Source organism: Mesoplodon densirostris, chromosome 6 (assembly GCF_025265405.1).
Source record: "Mesoplodon densirostris isolate mMesDen1 chromosome 6, mMesDen1 primary haplotype, whole genome shotgun sequence".
NCBI classification, from domain to species: domain Eukaryota; kingdom Metazoa; phylum Chordata; class Mammalia; order Artiodactyla; family Ziphiidae; genus Mesoplodon; species Mesoplodon densirostris.
This window is the reverse complement of record NC_082666.1, coordinates 80,630,102-80,656,982: the sequence shown is the minus strand read 5'-3', so window position 1 is coordinate 80,656,982 and position 26,881 is coordinate 80,630,102. Positions and strand designations below refer to the sequence as shown.

Genomic DNA, 26,881 nt, shown 5'->3' with positions numbered 1-26,881 from the left:
ATGCTACAAACCAGAATAATTTTGAAGAAATTAATGTATGCCTTGACATTCCTCCTAATTCAAATTTTTTTTTAATTGAAGTATAGTTGATTTACAATACTGTGTTAGTTTCAGGTATACAGCAATTGATTCAATTATACATACAAATATATATATATTTTTCAGATTATTTCCCTTTATAGGTTTTTATAAGATACTGAATACAGTTCCCTGTGTTACACAGTAAATCCTTGTTGCTTACCTATTTTATGTAAAATTATTCTCATTCTTGACTTCAAATATTTCTTCTTTTGCCTAGTTCTTCCTCTTTCTTAAATGAAATTGATAGTAAATACCTTTGCTTGATCATTTTATCTTTTTGATTAGAAATAGATATAAATAACTTGTAAATTTAATACAAAACTGAGAGAAATGATATTATTTTATTTTATTCATCAACTAACAATTAATGCCTCATATGTCCATAACTTCTTCGGAAGCTTCCAGGTAAAGAGTAGAGGGACAATTCAGTTCCTTCCTTCACCGTTTATGACATACATCCTACTTCACTTTCACTTTTGTTTTTTAACTTCTGATATTTAGAGTCAACTTCTGATGTTTATTACAAAAAAACAAATATTACTCATAATTATCACTATCTTTTTTTTTTTTTTTTTTTTTTTTGCAGTACACGGGCCTCTAGCTGTTGTGGCCTCTCCCGTCGCAGAGCACAGGCTCCGGATGCGCAGGATCAGTGGCCACGGCTCACGGGCCCAGCCGCTCCACGGCACGTGGGATCTTCCCGGACCGGGGCACGAACCCGTGTCCCCTGAATCGGCAGGCAGACTCTCAACCACTGCGCCACCAGGGAAGTCCCTATCACTATCTTCTTAAATAGAAGCTACTTAGGGAAAAATTTGTGCTTTAATGGAAAACTGTGAATTGCCTGCACCATACCCTTCTGTGTTACCTGATTCTGATTCTATTGAAGCTATTTTGTAACTCTGTAAGTTACGGATAACTAGATAGCAATGCAAAATAGTTCTTGTCTGTAGACAAGCAAGTGAACTCTGTTCAATGCAGAGACAACCTTCCACCACCGAAAAAGAAAATGAAAGAAAAAATCCCCAAAACAGTCATGCCTTATTTGCACAATCATTTCAATATTCCTGATCTATAAATATATCTGTTCTTTGAATTTTCCTTTAACTGGTAACTGCTATAAATGCCTCACCAGATTCCTCATTTATTCATTAAATGTCTTCATTTTTACACGTGTGTGTCATTATTTTATCTTTTAAAATCTTTTTGTTATTTTTGTTATCTTTTTAACATTACTTATCAAAAATTTTTTATTGATATTTCAAATCTAAGATCTAAATATTACCATTATTACTAAAGTTTGACTAACAGAAAGTAACAGGAGAGTAACTTTTCTAACTGGGTTTGGAAAACTATATTTTGTCATCAAAACCAAGAATGAGTTTCCATTTGTTAAATACTGTGGCAAATGTTGTATGTTATTTGAACCCCACTCTGGCATTCTGAAAATTTACCCAGCCTTTATTATTCATTTAGTCACTAATTATAGAAAGAAGAGAGCCTCATAGGAACTGAGAAACAATTTCACCCACAAATAGCTCGAAAACTCTAGCAGCCACTTACTACCCTGCATTTTAGTATATTTCATATTAAGGCTAAACTATTAAGCTTGCAGTTTGACCATGGATGAAGAGTGTATTATTATATTTATATTTTAGCACTTAGGACAAAAAGGCTATATTTAGTGCTTTAACTAGTTTCCAAATATTCAAATTCTTAAAAAAAGGAATGTTTTACAGTTGTCTACTAAATGTGGATTTGCATACATTACCTTTTGGAATGGGCTTGATTCAGTTTTGAAGGGTAGCAAAATATACCACGTCAAAAAGGCATTCTGAATATACCACCCCAAAATATGCCACTTTGGTGTATTGACTATTTTGAGCTGTAGCACTTGAAAAACAGCAAATGCAGGAAGAGACTTTCTCTGAACTTCTCTTATCTGCTTAAAGACAGAGTCTCCAAAAGGAGCTCAACTGTCATAAATCCCCTCCCCAGGAGTTTCATCCCCAAGGAAGATTGACTATTATCACAGGAGAGGAGACTATAGGTCAACACCACACGCAGACACACTTTATCATAAACTATCATACTTCCCATCTATTCTCCTAAAACTTACTTATTCTCTCCCAAGAGACCTATATGCCCTCCCTCTCCCCTCTTTAGATGGTGTTCAAATCTATATTTTAAGCCACCTCACAGTTACTCATTTTCTTGGATATCTCTCATGTATACATGAGGTGTTTGCGTTAATAAACTTCTAGTTTTTTTGGTTTATTTCTTGTTAAACTGTCTTATATTATAGGGGTATCAGCTAAGAACTCAGGAGGGTAGAGGAAAAATTACTTTTCCTCCCTGACAGTAGTCAAGTCATAGCATCTAGGATCTATGTGAGACTCTGGGCTGTTTTCATGTAAAATGTACCAAATTAATGAAAACAACTGTCATCATGAACATTCACTGGCTGTCATGTTGGGCTCAGGTGTTTTTTTTTTTTTTTTTTTTTTGTGGTATGCGGGCCTCTCACTGTTGTGGCCTCTCCCGCTGCGGAGCACAGGCTCCGGACGCGCCCGCTCAGCAGCCATGGCTCACGGGCCCAGCCGCTCCGCGGCATGTGGGATCCTCCCAGACCGGGGCACGAACCCGTGTCCCCTGCATCGGCAGGCAGACTCTCAACCACTGCGCCACCAGGGAAGCCCGGACTCAGGTTTTTAATTGACAGTGTTGAGGTATTCTCTAATTGAACTCTTCTTGAGATGCTGCTCTTTCAGTTTTGGTAAACTCAAAACTTTTGCTCATATAATGATCTTTCTCTGTTCCAGTCCATGAGGGGTCTGCATGCCTGGAAAGGGGTCACAGCTCTTGAGCTGAACCTACTCAAAGTAAAAACAACAGAGCAATTCTGACAAAATACCCATGAATTCAGTACAAAAGAACAGGTTTTTTCATTTTTATTGAACCACCTGATCAGTTCAGTCAAAAAGGTCAATCTGTTATACTGTAATAGATTCAGCCTTAGAGAAAAGCTTTTAGGACAAAGATTTTCATGGGGGAAAATAGTAAAGAAATAAAAGAGCAAATTTTTTCTAAACTACCATCTACTTAATCATGAGTAAATTATAAATTGGGTGGAATGTGTGTGTGCCAATTGAATGGAATCTCGAGTAGAGATTCTGTTTGATGGTCTTGATCTCTTTTGTGAGACCATCGAAAGTCATCCACACGTGCTCCTCTGCTTGCATATGGTAGCATATTCCCACAAGATAACAGGATGAATCCCCTGAATTCGCTGCTATTCCACAGGAAACATATCCCAAGTGGGGATATGTCCACCCCCACTTACTTGAACTTTCCTCAGTATCATCTTCTTCTTCCTCCACTTGGATTTGCACTGTTGAAGAAAGAAAAAATATAGCAATTCTTTAAATGATGGTACAATTGTTAATAACTGGTTTTTACTGTTATTATTTTCATTGTAAAGTTTTTTGTGCAGTTAATAAATTTTTTCAATAAACTTGTCAAAATAAGCATTGTTTATTAAAGATCTACAGCTACAATACCTTATACAGTGCTGTGCAAGGACTTCTCTGCTTCATCATCTTCAACGATTTGCAAAACATATCAATCATAAACCTGTCAACTCAATTCAAAATAACTTCAACCAAAATAAATTCTGTACTGCAATAAGCAGACTTAGAGTGTGTTGGGTCATTTCATTCTATGGTAAAAGGAATTGTTGGCAAAGCTATATACACATGCACAAACCACTTGGTTATTATAAATAAAGTTATTAAAATAGACAATATTTCATTATGACCAGGTACCCAGTGTCAAAGAATCTTTCAAAAATGCTTAACACCTGATATTTCCTATTTCAATTATTTCTATAGGTATTATATGCAGACAGCTTAAATATTCCCATATATGATTTACCTTGACTATGTGGACACAGGTGATTCTACAGTTCTTTCCAAGACAAAGAACACTTCTTTTGTCTACTCCTCACCTCATCCTCAGCATGTTGTTTTTAGATTTGCTCCATTTTTATAAAGGCATATAAAGGTTTTATAAAATTTTAATGATACAGTAATATAGGAAAATATATTAATTGGCAGATTTTTTCCCCTTGTCAACTACTGTCCATTCATCACAGGTTGAGTCAGCCAGAGACAAAGATCTGCAAATTGCCATGGTAAAAATTACAGTAGACTATTTCTTTAAACCATGAGTCTAGTAACTCATTTAAAATATTAATTTACATATTTTTATTTAAGGTGGATGGGCATAAGTCCAAAAAAGCAAAGATAACAAACGATGTTGTTGTGAACAGAGGAAACAACCTCTGGTTTTGTTTCTGCTCAGCACTGTCAAAGGTTATTATTCAGAACTTGACAGGCATATTGAAAAGGCAGCACATTCAGAGTTTAAATTCCATTCACAAAGAAGATTATTGTAAAAGCACTTTTTGCCTTTAAACAGCACCTGCGTAAAAATTTTTAGGATATGCAAAAATGTTATCACTCAACATCAGCCACAGAATATGAAAATAAGTGTTCTTTTGTTCAGAGTGGACATACGCCTCTGTCACCGGTTGTAACTGGATCTGCACAGGACAAAGGTCTTTATGTCACTACTGAGAGTTCGCAATAGTGAAGGCAGACACTTCTCAGAGATATTTTACATTCAACAATAGGCCATGGTCTTTATTTGCAATTAATGCTGCCACCAAGTTTCTTCAGCCAAAGAATAATTCACTGAGGAAGGCATCTTAATGATATAAGATTAGCCTTAGAGCAAGGTCTGATCAGCGTGCATAATATAGAAACAGCTGAGGACAAATGGCAAAGTCTGACACACAGCCTCTTTTGCGCCATGCATAGCCAAAGCAAAAATTCACATAAAATGCTATAATGATTTGCAATAATCAACTCACTAGACATGATTAAATAAAGTTAAATAATGAAATGGAGGAAAATACTAAACAAATAGAAATACAAGCAAATCTTTAGGAAGGATCATATATTAAACAAAAGCAGGAGAATGAAATGTCCCAAGCCAAGGAGATGAGCAAGAAATAAATTTCCTCTGACAACCAGGGGAGAGAAAAAGCAGGGCTGGAGTCATAGGTCATCTTTTCAGGTACAGGAAGGATAGTTATAAATGGCCATTAAATAAAACCTAAAAATCCATAAGGGGAGGTAGCCCTGTGGTTGCAAGTAAAGAAGAAAAAAGAGCTATGGTTTCTGAGTGATGTAATGGAGAGTATTGCAGAAATAGCCCCTTCACTCCTCTTCAGGTGACATTCCAACAGTGATACTCATCTGTGCATGTTCATCTGCACATTTTCAGTAGGTGCCTTCTTTATTCAACAGCATTCCTTTTGTCTGGAAGATGAGTCAGGGGCCATGGAACAGTTGTTTTTTTTTGTTTTTGTTTTTGTTTTTTACGCGGGCCTCTCACTGTTGTGGCCTCTCCCGTTGCAGAGCACAGGCTCCAGACGCGCAGGCTCAGCGGCCATGGCTCACGGGCCCAGCCGCTCCGCGGCATGTGGGATCTTCCCGGACCGGGGCACGAACCCATGTCCCCTGCATCAGCAGGCGGACTCTCAACCACTGTGCCACCAAGGAAGCCCCGGAACAGTTGTTTTTATAGTTACTGTAACCATAATTGGTTTATTATTGATTCAAACCCTCAGCAAAGGCATCATCAGCATCAAGAACTAAACAGCAGCACCCTGACCAGGAGATTGAAGACTCCATCAAGAGCCTCAGACCAAGCTTAATTTTAATGGAACACTATTTGGTCTGAAAAGCAACTGTCAATGCTGATCTGCATCTCCTGCAACTCAAAGCGATGCTGAAGGACCAATCTAAGAAGCCCCTCCCAGACAAAAGCCTGTGCAAAAGAATAACTCAGAACACTTAAATGGGAGTTACAGACTGTTTTTCCCTTCTCAGACAATTTTCGGCACAGCCTATTGCCATCCCTTCTCTCAGCAGTCCTTAGTAGCTTGCTCCCAATCATATGACCACCCTCATGTTGTGGATGCTTCCCAAACCTATTGATTATGTACTTTAAAAATAACCTCTCTCCTGGGGAGTGATGGGAGGACAGCGAAGGGGGGGAGTGGTTTCCTGTCTAAATGTTGAAGGCAGCAAGCAAAACTGCAATGAAGTACGCTTATTTAAGAGAGGAATATGCAATAGGAGCAGATGAACTCCTAGGCAACCCAGATCCTCATTTCATGCAAATAGACACAGTAATTAAAAACAGTAAAAGGAAACAACAGCAAAATGTCACATTTCAGAGGCATTGGAATCGTTCAGAAAAGTGGATGTTGTTCCAGGCTTTCTTTTTCAATCTATAGTACTGTGGAAGTATTTTATGGTTCTTCAGTATCAGTGGCCCAGTGGCAGGAAGAGTTTAATGATATTGCCTGTTCCTCTAGTTTTTGAAGGGATTATTGTAGCACCAGGTCATTACTTTGGAAACTGAAAATTCATTTATTCAATTAGCATTTATTGTGCATTTACAAGGGTCTACAGAGCAAAGTGCTCTGGAGTAGGAGTTTGTAAACTGTAGAAGGAAATAACCATCCTTAAGAAGTCTTGCTATTTGATGCAAAAGAATGACTTTATAACTCATACCTAAACTCAAGTTTACTTGGGTTATACCAGCAATGTACTAATTATGTTTATTAGCAATGTACTAGTGTGTTTCTTTTTAAGGTTCCTTTGTGTGTGAGGAAATGTCAACATCAGCTCCTCGCATATAAAATGGGGTACATTTCCAGGGAATATAGCCCATATTTTATAATTACTATAAATGGAGTATAACCTTTTTTAAAAATGGAAAAATGATGGGAAAATTTATATACAATAAGGGGAAGTCAATTAACTTTGATATTTTAAAAAAGGCACTACAATTATCAAAACTGTGCCTATACACACACTTTCATGTTCTCTTGTGAAATGGTAGAAACCGCTCATTAATTAAATTTGAATTGTATTACCTAAGAAAAAATAAATAAAAAATAAATGAGGTACCTTTCATCTCAGAATAAAGTGCCCTGAGACAGATATTAATCTATGCCATAACAAGCACATTTCCAAATCTTAGCTGAAGAACCTATGTCATCAGTATGTGGTATAATGTGGAATATGAGAGGGAGAGAAGAATCAAGGACAATCCCAAGGTTTTTGGCCTGGGCAGCAGCGGGTGGAGTTTCAAGGAAAGGAGATAGGAGGCTCTAGGGAGAATAGCTTAGGTAGGAACAGTTGAAGTTCAGCAGTTTAATTTGAATAGATGGAGTCACCAAACCATACTGAAGTATCATTTCCCCTGTAGAGAATGGCACAGCACTCGGCTTCCATTCATTTATGAAAAAACTATTATTGGTGGGTGTTAAGTAAGGAACAGAAGCCACTCTCTGTGAAAGTGAACAAAAATGATGGAATGTGATTCTTCTTCCTCTCAAATATTTACCTAGGACATAAAATCTGATTCAGTTTAAATCAGCAGCTCCTTTTATTTTTGCTACTTTTAGGTTAGATAAGAAGATACTCATGACATTTGTTTATAACAATCCCAAGTCCTTCAAATGATGGAATCGAGCATGATATTTTGGAAGCCAATGAGTAAAAAGAATAATTATTTTGGGCTTCCCTGGTGGCGCAGTGGTTGAGAGTCCGCCTGCCGATGCAGGGGACACGGGTTCGTGCCCCGATCCCGGAAGATCCCACATGCCGCGGAGCGGCTGGGCCCGCGAGCCATGGCCGCGGAGCCTGTGTGTCCGGAGCCTGTGCTTCGCAACGGGAGAGGCCACAGCAGTGAGAGGCCCGCGTACAGCAAAAAAAAAAAAAAAAAAAAAAAAAAAAAAAAAAAAAAAAGAATAATTATTTAGCTCTTATATCAATCAGATACCTTAATGAACCTGTAAACTATAAGACATTTAAAAAATCCTCAGGAGTGGAAATAACAGAATGAGATCATTACACTTAAATATAAACAAGGTATCTGGGGGAAAGGTTTAATGTGACAGACCTAGGCTGATACTCTTTCTGCAGGTGCCAGCACCTTTCCTTAATACCATTAAAAACCTTAAAACCATAAGGTCTTCCTTAAGACCATTGAAAAAAACCTTGGGGCACATATGTTCAAGAACACTCTGATGGAAACTTGTATAATAAATGCCAAAAGGCTGGTCATATTTTCAAACATTATAATATCTTGGAGATACTAAATAGTTATTTTAAATCACTGTGGTTATAAAATTACAAAAAACAATAATTTTGGTTTTTGGTAAGACTCACCAAAGAAGGAGACAGGGCAGGCAAAAAAAAAAATAGTAGCTGTCATTCTCTAATGTTTTTCCTTTTAGATAATATTTATTTTTGAGGCTCTTTAGTCCTTAAGAAGCAGAGAATAAATAGCTGCTGATGCCTGCTTTATTAAAAACACAATATAACATATTGTAGTTGCATTGAGGAATACAGGAAGAGAATGAAGTCTGTGGAGAAACACGTTTTACTACGAGGTTCCAGAGAGACTAACAAAAAGAAAAATAGAAAATTCACTCAAAATAAAGATTCCCCTTCTATCCTTTCCCAATGAAAATAAACTTTTTTTATACACATAAGAAGAGGGGAAGGAGATGCACCTCGAATAGTTTGGCACTTTTTCCTTCTGTTTTTATGTTACATGAAATTAAAATTAAACAGGCTGAATGACATGGGTAGCTGGTATGTTTCCAAATTCTACCACCCCTGAGCCACAAGAGCAAATATGAAATGACGAAGCATAGTTCTTCAAATGGTAAATTATATACAGGAGTATTTGTGAGAAACTGCAATTAGATATTTCTTGACACCACTGGTCTACAGAAAGAACAAAAACAACTCTTATCCTATGTGGTTTGGAGGGTTGACTTTTTTTAAACTACACACATTCAGTAAATAAATAGCTATTTACAAAGGCATTTAGAGCTCTCTGTGGTTACAGAAAAGTAAGTGGTGAGTCTTTCTTTGCATTCAGGTTATTTTGGGGTAAAGGACATTTCTTATTTAACCCTGTTGTCATAATATATATTCAGAATGTGTGCTCTCACATTGCAATTACTGCCATAAAGGGCAACCACTGTAAATAAGTGTGCTGAAATGAAAATACGTTCTCTTGTGTGAGTTTCTGTGGCTACTAACCAGATGAAAATAGTGTGCTATAAACCCTTGGTGGCTATGCTTATATATCCTTGGATTGCTTAGAACCAAAAGGAATCTTTCTGTCTCCCGCAGCATTTCTGTAATATTCCCAGTCATGAAGAAGAAGGGTCAGGATTCACGGGTAAACAAACAAAACAAAACAAACAAAAAACACAAGAACTGTGAAACAAGTGAAAGCAGACGATTGTCCTCAGAGCATAAAGAAGCTTGAAGCAAGGCTGGCCGAACTCTGTACAGTCTTTACACATCCTTCTTAGCACCAGCTTTTGTTCACAGAGAAGATGCTAATTACTTCTCATTAGCATACATTAGCAAATGTTAATGAGTGTCTTCTAAAGAACAAAAGGCAGTGGGGTCAGAGTCAGGATGAAGGCTGATGGGTGAGAGAAGTGCTGCAACAGAAGACAGAGGCAGAATAAAGAAAATGAGAGCAGCTTAGAACTTGGATTTGTTTTCTGAAATTTAGAACTCGTCTCTTTGACAAAATATTAATAGGAGTAAGGATGAAATAATTTAGTTTATTTTTTCTTAAAGAAAAAGAAAAAGCAAATCATTGACTGGAATGAATCATTCTTTTTTCTGTTCTTTAGCTGCTTAGGAACAATTACACTTTATAGGATTTGCTACTGACTAGGATATTAGCTAACATTGTCTTCAGTTAATGAAAAGGAATTCTGAATTCTAGATGCCCTCAGGAGTTTATAAGCATTGTGACCACCTATCCACCCATGCCAATTTTTTCCTCACAGGCTCAATTTATAATATTCAGTAAGACTAAACCCTTAAGTAGTTTGTATGCAGTCTGTCATTTTATTGAAATAGCTCACATAAAATGTGGTATATGTGTTAATTTATAACCTATGGGCAGCTGGTTAACATCTGAGTACTCTAGTTAGTAATCCACGATGGTAGGATGGAGATTTAACATCTGAAAGAATAGTCAGAAGCACTTCAGCCATCTCTATCTCAAATTTACACTAGATGGTTTGTTAATCGGAGTAATGCTTTTTACAAGTGAACTCGTGAAATTAAATGTGTGTGTGAGAGAGAGTGAACCTATTGGTTTGTTTCTCGGAAGAATCCTAATACAAAGAGCATCTGCCTTCAGGATCATCTTGATGGAAGTAGACAAATACTAGAAACAATAACACAGGATATAATGGAAAGTTCTACCAGAGAAATACAAGCAAAAGATCTATTAGAGTTCATAAGAGAATGAGATTATGCTCATTAGGGAATTTCGGGATATTCGCTTTTTGTCACATTTCTTCAAATATTTCTGGAAATAGGCAGGAGACTAATCAATATAAATAAACGTGTTTCACTACTTGATTCCATTTGGATTAATTCCAATTCCTTCAAGATCATGGCCATAAAGAACAAAGTTTAGGGAATTCCCTGGTGGTCCAGTGGTTAAGACTTGGACTTTCACTGCTGTGGATCCGGGTTCAATCCCTGGTTGGAGAACTAAGATCTCACAAGCTGCGCAGTGTGGCCCCCCAAAAAGAACAAAGTTTATTTCCATGACTGGCCTAGTACTGAAAAAATATGGCCTAGTCCTAAAAAAGGACTTTTTTTCATTTGGGTTCCTAAGACTATTGCATTCATATCCTAGAACTAGAAAAGACAACTCAGAATTTTCAAGTTGGCAGCTGGCTCTAGCAGAAAGCCTGAGTTTTTAACTCAGACAAAATCATATTTGAGTTTTGGCTCTGCCACAATTTTGTGCCATAACTTTGGATAATTTATTTAAATTCTCTATGCCTTAGAGAAAGGAAGGGATAATAACCATTATACAAGGAGAACTAAATGTAATAACAAATGCATGCATTGTACATAATATAGTGCCTGGCACATAGCAAAGGTTATAATAACTGACAAGGATTGTTCAAATGCTTTAACACATACTTAAACACAAAATTTTGACATCTTTCACCTAAAATTCTAGTAAGACAGAAAGACACATCTACTTTGACTGTTACCTTAATATTTTGCACTCTGCAAGTAGGAAAATTGCCACAGTATTCAGTCAGAGATTAGGTTAAAGACTAATCATCAAAAGGTAAAGACAAGGAATAAAATATTACCCTAAACTCTCCGTTTCTTGATACTCTTAGCTACCCCTCACATGCCTGTTTATGATGCCAACCAGCGTTGAAAGTCGTGCTGCCTAAGCCAATGGGCAACTTCACTAGGCAACTTTTGATTGCAGCGATTGAAGAAGCACTTGTAGCACAGGTTTAAGTTGAACAAAAAGCAACTGGCATCCACAGGACAAATTATTATGACTGTGTGGCAATAGAAAAACAGAGGTGTAGGGTGGGGAGTACTTAAGACAGTACCTGACAGTCTGCCAAGTCCACTAAAAGTTGGGATCTTGTCCCTGCTAATATATCAGTATCCTGATTATAAGTCATTTTTTGTTTTCAGTTAAAGGTAATCAATTTTATCTTGATTAAATGCCAGAAGGTTGGGAGTACAATTGTATCCATTATGTCCCACAGGGAGAGTCTGTCATACAGAGTGAAGTAAGTCAGAAAGAGAAAGACAAATACCATATGCTAACACATATATATGGAATTTAAGAAAAAAAAAATGTCATGAAGAACCTAGGGGTAAAACAGGAAGACACAGACCTACTAGGGAATGAACTTGAGGATATGAGGAGGGGGAAGGGTAAGCTGTGACAAAGCAAGAGAGACGCATGGACATATATACACTACCAAAAGTAAAATAAATAGCTAGTGGGAAGCAGCCGCGTAACACAGGTAGATCAGCTAGGTGCTTTGTGACCACCTAGAGGGGTGGGATAGGGAGGGTGGGAGGGAGGGAGATGCAAGAGGGAAGAGATATGGGAACATATGTATATGTATAACTGATTCACTTTGTTATAAAGCAGAAACTAACACACCATTGTAAAGCAATTATACTCCAATAAAGATGTAAAAAATAAAATTAAATTAAATTAAATAAATAAATAAAATTTTTTTAAGGGGGAACGGCAATAGTTAAACGTTAAGATCTAAACCTAGTTCTATGACAGCCAGGTGGCAGGTAGGAAAGAAAGCTGATGCTGATTAAGAGGAGACCCCCTTTAAAAGAGCAACAAATAAATTCAGGTGCTCATTACAATTTTAACTCCCCATTATCCCTTCCTTTTCTTTCCATGAGATGAACTTACTTTGGTTATTGAGACAAGCCACATCCTAAATCCAGAAAGCAGGACCAGACTACATGAGGCTCAGTTTCCTAATCCAATATAGTACATTCTTCAGGCAGTTGAAGGTAGGACTAAAGCTCTAATGCTAACGTCAGAAACTATTTGGCCTACGTAATGTAATCAAGTATTCCCCAAGAAACTAGCTCCTAGGTCTTACTGAGCCAGAAGAGACTTTCAGCTCTTGGCTCTTGAAGGTGGTCTTATCACTCAGACATTCGTCAGAACTGTTCAGTTCCACATCCTGTCTCATGTGTCATGAGATGTCACTGTGAATGCATGTGTGTGTGTGTGTTTGTGTGTGGAAGAGAGGGAGAGAGAGAGACAGAGAAAGAGAATTTTAAAAGACTTAAGGAAAATTTCAGAATCCTGGACTTCTCTTCATAGCCTCTGCATTATTCTCAACCATCTACTTACAGTAAGTTAGTTCTAAGCAACAAATTGTGCCAACTGCCTGTGCTTGGTAAAGTTGACTGCTCACCTTGTAGGCCAATTATCTTCAATAGCCTAATGGCCAGAAATGAGATTAGCTTATTTTTTATTCATCAGCTCAGCCTGGCAGCATTGACAGTATGTTTTAATGGATTCCGTGGTCAAAGGCCATCAGTTTTCTTCTTCACTCTGTGACACTGAGTTATGCCACTGTCTCCAAACCTCTTCTCCTGTCTCCCAAATCCTGGAGGATGTGTAGCAGGGAGAGGCCTAGGCAGTACTTTCTAAAACTTTAGTGTGCATCAGAATCACCTGGAGAGCTTATGAAAACACAGATTCCTGGGCCTCACCCACAAATACTGATTCAGTAGGTGGCCCCAATAATTGGCTTTTCTAAAAAGCTTCCAGGTGATGTTAATAATATTGCTAGTTTTCAAACCATCCTTTGGGAACCACTACTTTGAGGCATCCTGAGGGAATGGGGAAAGTTAATATGCGCCTGCCATCTTCTTTTAGGAACTATAACTCTTGTGACCTAGAAACTGTCTTATTTTGATTGTCCACCATTATGCCAATACACTGTCTTAATTACTATAGCTTCATAATGAACCATGAGGGCAAATATGTCTTCCAAGTTTCTTATTCTTTTACAAAGATGTTTAGCCTCTTCCAGGTTCTTTGCATTTCTATACACAGTTTAGAATCAGCTTGTCAATTTATGCAAAAAAATTGTAAAAGCCAACTAAGATATTGATTGGAATTGTGTTGAATCTACAGATCAGTTTGGGGAGAATTGATAACAATATTGAATCTTCAATCCACAAATGAGTATATCCATTTATTTAGATCCTCTTTAATTCCTTTCAGCAATGTTTTGTAGTTTTCAGTGTTCAGGTCTTACACCACTTTAATTTCAGTTTCTGATTGTTGTTTTTATACATTGGTCTGTGGTTTTCTTAGAATGTCTGTCTGATTCCTTGAGTAGAAAGAATTCTCCAGGGAAGCAAGTAGAACTTGATATATTCTTGTGGGGCAGTTTTAAACAATAAATTCAATTTCTATTGAGGTTATCTATTTCTTCTTGAGTGAGCTTTAGTAGGCTATCATACAAGTAATTTGTACAATTTACCTAAGTTGTCAAATTTATTGTCATGAGTTGTTCATAATATTGCCTTATTATTCCTTCATCATCTATAGAATTTGTAGTGATGTCTTCTCCCTCATTTCTGTCTTCTGTTACTAGATGAATAACTGTTTAATTAAAATTATTATTTCCTCTTGATAAATTCCTGATTAGTTTGGCCAGTGGTTTATCAATTTTATTGATCTTCTCAAAGAACAAGTTTTTGGTGTCATTTTCTCTATTGACTTTGTTTTCTACTGATTTCAGCTTTAGCCCTTATTACCTACTTTCTTCTGCTTATTTTGAGCTTTATTTACTCCTTTTCTTTTTGGTTTCTTAAAGGAGAAACTAGGATTACTGATTTGAGACCTTTCCTTTTTTCTAATCTAGGTGTATAATACTACAAATTTTCTTTTAAATACTGTTTTAGCTGCTTCTCAAAAATTTTGAAATGCTATGTGTTTATTTTAATTCAGTTCCAAACACTTTCTAATTTCTCTTCTGATTTATTATTTGACCCAAGGGTTATTTAGAAGTGTGATATTTACTTTCCAAATTTGGGGGGATTTTCCAGATATCTTTTGCTATTGATTTCTAATTTAATTTCACCATAGTCAAGAGATTATACTCTGTATAATCTGAATCTTTTCAAACATATTGAGACTTATTTTATGACCTAAAATATGGCATATCTTGCTAGATGTTCTATATGCCTTTGAAAAGAGTGTGTATTCTGTTTTTCTTAGGTGGAGTTATATAAATTTCAATTAGTTCAACATGGTTGATAGTGTTGTGGAGGTCTTCTATATGCTTATTAATTTTTTTACTTGTTCTATCAATTATTACAAAAAAGGGTGCTGAAATCTGACTATAATAATGAATTTGCCTCTTTTTCCTTGCAGTTCTATCAGTATTTGCTTTATGTATTTTGAAGTTCTGTTATTAGGTATATAAGTGTTTACATTTGTTATTTCCTCTTGATAAATTTACCCCTATCTGTATGAAATGGCATTCTTTATTCCTGGTAATATTCTTTGATCTGAAATAGAACTCAACCGATATTAACATGGTCACTCCAGCTTTCTTTTGATTAGTTTCATATGACTTTTTGTTTCCATCCTTTTTACTGTTAACCTATTTGTATCTTTATACTGAAAGTGGGTTCCTCATAGACAACATATAGTTGAATCTTGATTTTTGAATCTAATCTGACAGTTTCTAACTGTTAATTTGGGTATTTAGACCATTTACATTTAATGTGCACATCTACATAACTGGGCTTTAAATCTATCCTCTCGCTATTTAATTTTTGTTTGTCTGATCTCTTTGTTTTTGCTTTCCTCTTTTCAGCCTTCTTTTGGATGAACTGACTTTCCCAGTCATTCTAGTTTACTGTCTCTTATGGCTTACTATCTATACTCTTTCTGATGCTACATTGAGTGGTTGATTTAGGGTAAAGTGGTACTTAATAATAGTCTATCTTCAAGTGATATACCATTTCATGTATAGTGTAAAACCTTACACCAGTATGTTTCTATTTCTTCCCTTCCAGACTTTGTGCTACTATTGTCATACATATTTTCAAGTTCACTAATCTTTTCTTTTGCAATATCTAATCTGATGTTAATCTCATGTAGCATATGCTTCATCTCAAACACTGTAGTTTTTATCTGTAGAAGTTTAATTTTATCTTTTTCATTTCACCTATGCCGCTACTTAATTTTCCCATTAGCCTCTTGAATGTGTGTAACAGTTATAATAACTGTTTGTCTACTAATTATATCATCTGTGTCATTTATGGGGCAATTATGTTTATTTTTCTTATAATTATGTGTATTTTTATGCTTCTTTGTATTCATGATAATATTTGATTACATAATAGATATTATAAATTTTTCCTTATTGGGGTGTTAAATATTTTTATATTCCTATAAATATTCTTCAGTTTTTTTCTGGTATGCATTTAAGTTACTTCAAAACAGTTTTATCCTTTAGAGTCTCACTTTTAAGCTGTTAGGTGGGACTAGAACAACATATGGTCTAGGGCTAATTTTTCCCTATTGCTGAGGAAAAACGCTTCTGAGTACTCTACCTGGTATCGCATGAATTCTGAGGTTTTATGTTCTTGCTGGTGGAAAGGGGAACTATTCCCAGACCTGTGCAGGCTCTAGTGATTGCTCCCTCTAATCCTTTTGGGGGTTCTTTCCCCAACCACTTGCATGCATGGATCATTATTCAGTTGAAGAGTCAGTAGGAACAGTGCAGATCTCCAGAACTCTTTCTTTCTGTCCAGCTTTCTCTTCTCTGGGAGTCTTCCCTGTGAATTTTAGCTGCCTTAGTTTCCCTGGGCTCTAAGCTGTATCTCCTCAACTCAGAGAGCTCCTTAGTCTCTGTTTATAACCCCACCTACCTGCACTGTGGCCATGAGACTCTCTCTAGACAGTCAACTGGGGCAATCATGAGTTCACCTCATTTGTTTTCCATCTCTTAGAGGTCTCTATCCTTTGTTGTCTGAGTTGAAATGTCTTGAAAACTGTTGTTTCATATATTTTGTCCATTTTTTGTTTCCATTTGGACCAAATGAGAAATCTATTCATGCTAAATGTTCTAGAATTCTGTAAGTTGATTTCTTTTCCTCCAGTCACATGGGGGGGAAAAAAACAAAGAAACATAAAAGCAAAAACAAAAAAACATGAGTCAAGAGCCTTGGCTGCCTCCCATGTTTTTCTTTTTTGTTTCATATTCAATCACCTCAAGTTGATTCCACATGGAATTACCAATTTTGAATGGTCACATAAATTAACTATGCATCTGTTAAATAGAAATAATATTTATATGTATTTTAATGATATTCAGAAATGTTTATGACATATCATGTAAAAAGATTATAAAAGTTCAGTATATTACAGAATATTAGTGATCTGAAATAAATGCCTTATGCAAAAAGGGGGTGGAGGCTGAGATGAAATATGCCAAAATGTTAGCAGCCAAAACTGGATGATGAGATTGTGAGAAGTCAGTTTCTTCTTCTTTAGACATTTTCTGTATTTCCAAATTATTAAGGTAAATAAATACTTACCATATTTACTTTTTTTTTCAACTTTTTTTTTTTTTTTTTGCAGTATGCAGGCCTCTCACTGTTGTGGCCTCTCCCGCTGCAGAGCACAGGCTCTGGACGCACAGGCTCAGCAGCCATGGCTCACAGGCCCAGCTGCTCCGTGGCATGTGGGATCTTCCCGGACCGGGGCACGAACCCGTGTCCCCTGCATCGGCAGGTGGACTCTCAACCACTGCGCCACCAGGGAAGCCCCATATTTACTTTTAAAGATACTTTAAAAAGCAAAGTTGTGTTTTGTTTTTTATTTTTTTAATTTTAAGACTGAGATTTAGGGAGACAAAAAAAATGGGGGAAATTTTTGAAAAAAAAAAAAAACGCTACAGAAAGTAAGAGGTTACTGCTTCACTATGTCTCCTAGGATTTCATGCAAACTCTTACTTGCTTGACCCTTGCAGTTATAAAACATACCCCTATGTCCCTGTAAAGAAGGCCTAGATTATAAAACATCATGAAAAAACAGGAATAAAGCAGGCAGAACTTAGCCAACAACGTTAGGAAGAAAAAGCCAACTCATAAAATGTTTAGTGCTTTCTTCAGTAGTGGCTAAAATGTTCCACCTTGCAATGGAGCTCAAAAAAATGTCTCAGACATTCTGGAAGTTTAAGGAGAAGTGATGGGAGAGAGTTTCAGTTAATTAACTCTACTTTCTCTTGGTTACCAAATTAAGAGACCTCAGCTGACTATTTCATTCTTAGGTCAGGTACCTGCCATCATCCTCACTTTACAGAGAAGAGAACAGTAGTGAAATGTCCAGATAATTCATCCATTAATTCACTCAATGAACAAGAATACAACAACTGTCTATGGAGACAAAGTACTAGGAAGGGCTTTGTAGCTTAGCTGAAGGAACTGTCTCATTCTTAGAATCAGGCAGACCTGAGTTCAAAACCTAGCTCTGCCACTTCAAAAAGCATGACCACAGGCCACATCAGCTTTCATTTCAACAAACTGTAAAAACAAATAATTTCATAGTAGTGTTGTGATAATTAAATAAGTAAAATGTATGAGCAGTGTCTGGTATACAGAAGACACTCAACTCTATATTAATCTAATGAAATCTGGGGAACCATAAAGTAAATAAGATATTTTTCTTTCATTTCAGGAAGTGCAGTCTAGCTAGAAGACAGGCTATGCACAAATAAAATAGTTGGTGTAAGGTAGAATGTAAGTAAGTACCCTGATACTTAATGTCAAAAATAAGAGCTAAGAAAGAGGAAACATCCCAGGGAACTGAAATGGTCAGAGCAAGGTGCATCAAAGAGGTAGACTCACACTGAGTCTCCAGATGTAAAGAGATTGGAAATCACTCCCATCCTAACAAGAAAAAGCTGAACAAACTGAAAATCAACAACTCTTCTAAGATCTGTCAGAGAATCGAGGTCACAGGGCAAACTGTTGTTCCCCCCCAAATTAGAGACAGAGACAGGCAAATACAGAGAACTGCAACTTACCAGTGCAAAACCCTACAAGCAGAAACCCCTGTAGGAACTGTTACTGGGTAGAAAATTCTACACGTAATCGACAAATTGGTGAAGGCTCCCTGTGAACAATTCTGAGAGTTAAACTGAATCTCTAAAAAAGAATTAGAATTGGTAGAGAGGAACTTACAGCCCCGGTGAGGTAAACAGAGGATGGGGGATGGAATTTATAACAATAGGTGCTGTTACCTGTAAAAAATGAATAAATAGAAACCTCAATTAAATAGAGTTGGGAGACCAGAAGGGGGAGCTCTCACACCCTGTGACCAAGACAGAGCACAACAGGAAGAAGACAGATTCCTTTCCTAGCACAGACTCAGCCAGTGAAAAGCCATGGACTCCTGGCTTACTAAAGCCCTTTCAATTTCCTTTCCTATTTTGTTTTTAATAATTTTTATTGGAGTATAGTCGATTTATAATGTTGTGTTAGTTTCAGGTGCACAGCAAAGTGAATCAGTTATACATATACATATATCCACTCTTTTTTAGATTCTTTTCCCATATAGGTCATTACAGAGTATTGCGTAGAGTTCCCTGTGCTATACAGTAGATCCTTATTAGTTATCTATTATATATACAGTAGTGTACATATCTCAATCCCAATCTCCCAGTTTATCCCTCCCCCCGCTCCTTTCTAAAAAAGCATTCTCCTTCCCTTCCATGCAGGGGCTTGTACATGGCTCACCATGGTTGCAGACCCCTAATTGCAATTCTCTGCTCATCCTCAATAAACCCATTTTTCCTGGAGAAATATCCAGCAGTCTGTTTCAACTCAACATACCTGACTATGTTACCGCTAAGCAATTGAAAAATTACAGGGATTAAAAATGTCCAGAGTCCACAGAGAAACCCAGTGGTGGTTGTATTATTGTCCCAATTTTTAAACAGATTAAGTGGATAAGTCCACTTACATATACTGGGTTGTATATATGTTTGCCTTTACTCCCAAGATCTAACTACACATGGTAGTGAAGAAATTTTAAAAGGTACTAACCCACAACACAAAGGGAAAGAAGGAGTATCAGCAGATGAGCGATCTCTACAACATTTCGAAAATGAGAAAACAGAGAAGTCTGGTGTATCCACGCAAAGGAGTGTAGTGCATGTGCATTTTTATAGTGAATGTGCGGCAGCTAAGAGGAAGGAAGCTGACTTACACTGCAGAACCCAAGGGATTAGACCTTAGAGGCTGGAGGAAGAACATAGGGTAGAAAAGTGCCCTAACTTGAAAGTCAACCTGGGAAATTTTCTTTGCCATGCCACCTCACTGAGGTTGCAACTAGAAAGATGGAGAAATCAAAAACTGCCAGGTATCACTAGTTCTCCTACCCTGCTTTAGTTTTCTTCATAGCACTGTAGCACCTGACATTATGTTATCTAGCTATTTGCTAATTGAGCCACTGTTCATTTTCTCCACAAGCAGTAAGCTCCAGGAAGGCAGGACTGACCTTTGTTGGTCTTCTTCAACTCTTTCTCCTTGGTGCCTGGCAAATTGTAGCACTCAGTAAATATTTGTAGCATGAATGAGTGAGTGAATAAATGAGTGAATGAACCAATCCACCAATGAACGATAGGGATATAATACAGTAACTTCCTTCCAGTCTCAGACTTACCACATTTCCCCCTGAGTCTTGCTTGGGGCCTTTCCTATACCCTTCCAAGAGGAAGAAAGATCATGAGCCAAGTCTCAGGAAGGAGGAGACACTGGCCATGGAGGGAACAGAGAAGAGCTCTGCCCAAATAGATCAGGACTGCTTCTGTAGGGCTCTTCCCTAACTTCTTAGAAAAGATCCTGTGTTTTCCTTAACTCTATCTCTCGTGCCTCTCAATATCAAAGCACTTTTTAAAGTAGCTACTATAAATTTTTCCTCTTGAATTTTTTGATATTTTCATTTCCTGTCTTCTCACTACGGCATTTGTGCGTTCCGGCAGCTCTGCTCCTCATATAACCCCAGCCTCCTCCATGCAAGGGGAATGTTAACTGCAGGGGGATGGAGAGGAACCACGGCAGGGAACTGCAGGCTGTGTTCCCACTTCTGCACACCATTATACAGACCATTCCATTCCTCTTCACAGAGAAAGCAAATGCCTCTTTCTCATGAGTGGGATAATTTTCCCTCCTAGTGGTCCATGCTGATAGCTCACAAACATCTAGCACCCTCACCTACATCTACACATAGACAAGGAGAAGTTTAGAGGGGAGCAAAAAGCTGAACAGATTTTTTTAGGTGAACCAAATGATGGAAAGTCTATTAGATTAATCTCAAAGTCTATAAACTAAGGTGGCATCATGGTGCCAAAGGTAACATTCAGGTCCCCTGACCCACAGCCTGAGTCACCAGCTGCCAAACTCGTGGATTCCAAAGAGGAGCTTGCAGTGGTTTATTTCAGTTCGCAGTTGCTTCCACCCAACCCCTCCCAGGTCACTGAATGCAGCATTAAAGCGCCCTGGATTTGATATTCTGTGTGTGAATATCTTTGCACCACCTTCTATAACAACCTATCTAAATAAGTCACCAAGTCTAAAAACAGACCTACTTCCTTAAGTTCTGTCTTTGATGTCATATAACCTACCAAGGAAAATAGTATCAGAGGCCAACCTCCTTTTCTAACACCCCCTGCAAGCAGGAGCTAAGAACAAGGAGTGGGGTCCTAGACTACACTCATGTCTTCTTACACCTCCCTGAAAGTGGGTCTCAGGAGGTGTCTTATAAAGCCTAAGATCACTCTATTCACTATCCATGTACCTATTCATAGTACAGTCAACCGATCACTCAATAAATATTTACGAAGTCTTACTATTCTTGTGGCAGTAGAAGATACATGGTATTAAAAGTCAGCCATGCCCCTGCTTTCCCATATCTTCCAGTGTAATCAGTGATATGATACATTCTGAAATTTCTGAAAGAGTCCTGATTACAAATATTTTGCTAGCCATGATATATTGTTGCAGAATTTTCTATATTTCTTTATTTTAAAAAAGTAACACATTTTTAAATATATAGCCTATTAAATGAGCACACTTTCATATTATTAGAACAAAAGAAAACAAAACCTTTGAGTGTTATTAAACATCAAAACATAAAAGATGAGATCTGACACATGCAAAAGCTTTCTAAAGAGACAGAATGGCTCCCAGGGCATAATAAGTAGCCAAAATAATGTTATCGATGTACTTGAAAAACAAAAGCGGTCGGAAGAGAGGAATTGGTTAGAAAAAGAGGCACAGAAAGTGGGAAGCCAAAAAGGAAGTGACGTTAGTGCTTATTAAGCATTATCAAGTGGAAAGAGATCCATATTCTGGAGAAGACAAGCCATTCTAATGTTTCTGTTCTTTGTTTTTTTTGTCCTGCCAGCAAAACTGGAATGTTCCATCAGACCTGGCTGAAATATCCCTCAAGTCTTTCAACCTATCCTGGCGCTGAGCATGGGCTCTCCAAGAAACATTTGCATTATAATCTGGTTCCCCATGTAGATTTTCTTTAGGGCAATAATGGCTGGCCAGCAAACATTAACCGGCAGTGAGTTTAGCAGCAAGCCAATTGACTCACCTCGTCCTTGAACTTTTTCAACCTAAGAAAATAAAATTAATTTTATAAGTTTGTAAAATATGCACATATATATATGTATATATATGAAGTGCACAAATTGGAAAAAAATGATCTGGCTAGTGTGTCAATATTTGGTCCGGAAAAAGTGGTAACTACCCATATTAGGTACATAAATACCATCTTCACTCCAAAGCACTTGAAGAAGAGTGATATGTTAATGATGCATACTTAATGCCACAGGAAGTATGAAGAGGAAGAAATTATGTTTTACTGAAAAAGTCCAGGAAAGCATCACAGAGGAGGTGGGAATCACCTAAGCCTTGAAGATGGGCAGGGTGATGATAGGAAAAGATTGAGAGGGGCTAAGGTGATTACTTCAGTAAAATAACATATAGAAGTTGGAAAATGTGCTGGGCATGCAGGGAATGGAGAGTGGGTCAAATGCATTAAATATGAACTTAAAGTAAGAGGAAGTTCAAATAGCAGGAGACCCTGACATACTGGTTTGGGAAATCTAAACGTCACATGGAAACAATGCGAAAGCATATAAGCTTTCTGATGAAGGATGAGACAGAATGGAGTGATACTCTAGGAATTAGGCAAGGTCTGAAAAAATATGAGCCATGGCAGAAAACTAAAAAGCACTCCTTTACCTACCAATAATTTACATTCTTGTGTAAAAGTAATGTATTGATATTTTCCATCCAGATACCCGAATGAAAATCAAATGAAGGCAAGCTAAAAAGAAAAGTGGAGGACAGAGTTTAGAGTACTGGATCCTAGATCACAATGGTATTATTATAATATGGGGAAGCCACAGGAGGGCACAAATCTTTGGCCACTTCATATTTTGACTGGAACTTGCAAGTATCTCCTGCTATTATTTTCTAAGTGTTCTGTGGGAGGTTAGCATTACCAGTATGTATCTATACTGAAATCTTTTATGTGGAGTCAGAGAAACTCTGGAACTATGAAAACCTGTTTGTGTATCTGGGGAGTTGGAACAGAAATAGAAAGGCAGGAAAATTTCTTTTTTCTTTGAATCAAAAATATTTTTTTAAAGGCAGATAGTATTGGGGGAGGAGATGCTATTGTATTAGTCACTGCCTCTCAAAAACCAGATATTTAAGAACTAAGTTATTAACTTGAATGTAGTTCAGTAAGTTCAATGAAAAGGAAGTATATTTGAAGTTAGAGAATTCCATTTCACAAAATCACCATATTTTAAGGCTTGGGCTAGTTGCAAGTTTAACTTTCACACAATATTAGCCGTGGAATGAAAAAAAACAAAACAAAACGAACTACTCTTGCTGGGAAGACTGTTTAATTATTCATTCCCCAGGAAATGTCACGGTGGTGCATAAATGAGGGACCCATTTTCAGTTTAGACATTAAGCAGAAAGAAGACAGCATCAGCATCAAGAGGGTAGGAAGGCCTCTTCAATTTACACAATGTGTAGATAATCCCTCCCCTTCAAGAAGAAAGGACAGACATGAGGAATAGGACAGATAAACCATTAGTCCTCAGGTGTAGAAAAAGACATATAGCATCATGAAGTCATTCTCAGAGTTAAAAAGCAAAGACTGTGAACTCTCTGTCATAGATAATTAAGATTTCACAATTAGAGATCCCAGGCAAGAGTAGACCGGGAGCAGAATGGAGCACAGAAGGGTAGATGAGCCATACCAGCACGAAAGAAATTCCTTAGCTGTCTTGATTGAAGCTTCTAACTGGTTCCCTTAAGAAAAAGAACTGGATATTTATATCAAAATCTACTGTGTGACCTACTAACTATAACTATAGCTCACTTCAGTAAGCACAGATTATTTAATTAAAAAGTAAATAAATGCTACCTTTAATCAGGTTCCATCAGATTTCACTTTCCAGCCCTGGCTTTCAGGTAGATCCTGTAGCTTTCTGGTAATTTACAGTTATAAGAATCACCTCACTTTGATAAGCCATACTCATTTTCCGGTATCAAGGTATTAAAATACACAGTCCAGTCTAAGACTTGGTTAATGCATTCTCCTGAGGGCCTTTTGCAATACTCCCATAGGTATGACCCCAATATTTTACTCCACAGGTAGCCTCTGTATCTGTACAATCCTCATTCTAACAAGCAACCTTCTTGGATGAAGACTCATCAAAATCACTCAACCACTGTTACTTTCCACTGTATCTATTTGGCCAAGGAAGACTATATGAATTCTTGCCTTGATAAATGATGGAAATGTAAGCTGTTTTCAATAATTCTGTGTTTGTTTGTTTTGGGGGTATAATTGCTTTACAATGTTGTGTTAATTTCTGCCACACAGCAAAGTGAATCAGCCATACAACATGTTCCTCTTTGTGGGTACTACATATTATATACTATTAGCAGAAAATTGTCTAGGATAGAGAGTGAAAACTGGCTAGAAAGGAAGCAAGGGACAAGAAAGTTAATATTTATGGAAGACCTCCTATATATAAGTAAGCTGGACTAAAAGAGATGAAATGATTAGTTATAGTAAACAACAATCATTTTATTATCCCAGTTACTCTGCTTTTATGGGGACTTTCCTACTACCTCCCTAACATTTTCTGTGAATTGTATCCTGACATAAACATACACACATTTATTCACCCACATGGCTGAGAAAATGGAAGCTTTAGGTACTCTTAGCCTCAGTCTCACCTGTCACATCTACTACAAAGGAGAGGAAACCGTATGCAACCGGAAAGAATGAAGCAGATTTGCAGAGGTAAAAGACAAAGAGAATTTCCTGGGTTTGCTATAGGGCTTCAGTCTCTGGTTCTAGCTGAGCCTGAGACTCAACTTCATTCTTCCTTTGGGCTCTGGGAATCCCCCCCACCAACCCCCCACTATATGTTAGCTTAGGCTAGCTAAGCTGGAATATGTTGTCTTTAACTAAATTGCCCTTAACTAACACACCCACTCAAGTTCTAAATCCTGTAAGAAGTGAAGCAAGGATTCAAACGCAGGTCTGCATGATTCCAACATTTGTTCCACTCCCCACACTGCCAAGAGTTAATGATATGGTGTGGTGATAAGCGCAAGTACAGTTCTGCATAAACAGAACCATAGCAGTCAGAACTTTAAACTACTCATCCAGACATACCCAGAACTGATCAGACTTGTATCTACGGAATGTTTCGGCTCCACAGCTAAGGGTTGATCTGGATAAACTGAAGAATGTTCACTAGAGAGCCATAGAAGAAGATTAAATAATTGGAAATGAGAAAAAGTGCATAGTATATATTGCCTCCACAATTCAACTGGTACTTCATATCCTGCACCTAAACATCTTTCTCGTAATGGTCTTACACTGCTTTTTAATATTTTCTATGTCTTTGTCTCATCTCCTCAAATAGGTTTTGAGCTTCTTCAAGTCAAGGAATATCTATTATACTTTTTGTTATACTGTGTTAAATGAATTAAAATTAAAGAAGACAGCTTGTTCAAACACAAGAGAATAGAGGATAATTTAATAATAGTACTGGTAAATATGAATCTCTACATTGATGGGAACTGACTTTTTCCAATACCACAACAAGAAGAGGAGAAAGAATTCTCATATACTAATATGATATTTAAATTAGTGTTAGGGATAAATTTCCAAATTGAAGCAATTGTTGTAGCATGTGTCCAAGAGGAAAAGCCTTAGAGATTCAGCTTCTACAAAGGGGTATTTTTTTTGTCTAGGACAGTTTTGGTTTGGATCCTTTTTACTGTCTCACTAAATAATGATTTAGGGACTTCATGCCCCTTCTTCAAGCCTTTCCAAGACCTATGAAGATATCAGACAAGAGTGGAATTTTATCTTTTTATCCCCATTAAAATACACTATGTGAATATACTTAGTATTTCTGAATATTGGCATATGGAACTCAAATACTAAAAATCTGTATCTTTAGTAAAAAAACATACCTGTGAGTACTACCCCAAAGTAGAAAAATATGTTTTGAAGGTATTTACCTTATATCATTTAAAAGTTATGGTAACTGAAGGAAATCCTCTAATACTCAAGCCAAAGCATACTATAAATGCAGTATTGGAATTTTTGCTTCCAGCCACAATGAAGTAATTAGGAATGCACTAACCCTATTACCTTAAGCAGCTAGACATCCAGACAGAATATATGAAACATCTCTTTTCAGACACTGCTCAACAGAAAGCTCAAAACAGTGATTCCTCAAAGAAGGAAAGCAAATGAGATGCACCCTGACATTGCCTGATCATTTTGTCTGAGGAGAGTTTCTAGGATGCAACACAGGGAGGGGGAACCCAAACAGAGGCTTGTGGTCTCACTGAGTTAAGGAGACACAGTTCTGATTTCACACACACACACACACAAACACACACAGAGGCGGGGGGAGATGGCGAGCTCTAGATCTGCAGACAAATCTTTTCTAACGTTGGCTGAGTACTGATGTGTGCATACATGTGTGGTAACTACCAAGGCCAGGGAAGGGACACTAGAAAGGATGGGCAGAATAGTTTCTGAAGTTCACAAGAGTCAGGAAAAGTTCGGATTTTCCAGCAGTCAGAGAGGAGAGACCTTGTAATTCAAGAAGAATTGGTTAGAGTCCTCAGAAAGTTATTGCCCAGACCAAATTAGCTCTGCTCTGAAAACACCCTAACAAAGCTTAAAACCACGTCTC

The 26,881-nt window shown here is 37.3% G+C and overlaps 1 protein-coding gene across 1 annotated transcript in view; it reads right to left on the bottom strand.

Annotated features, from left to right (window-relative positions):
• TMC1 (transmembrane channel like 1) overlaps positions 1–26,881 on the bottom strand; it is a 397,602-nt gene that overhangs the window by 101,116 nt on the left and 269,605 nt on the right. Inside the window, exon 6 of the mRNA XM_060102312.1 lies at positions 3,425–3,472. Coding sequence (XP_059958295.1) covers positions 3,425–3,472 — 48 coding nt within the window. The remainder of the gene's footprint in view (positions 1–3,424; positions 3,473–26,881) is intronic.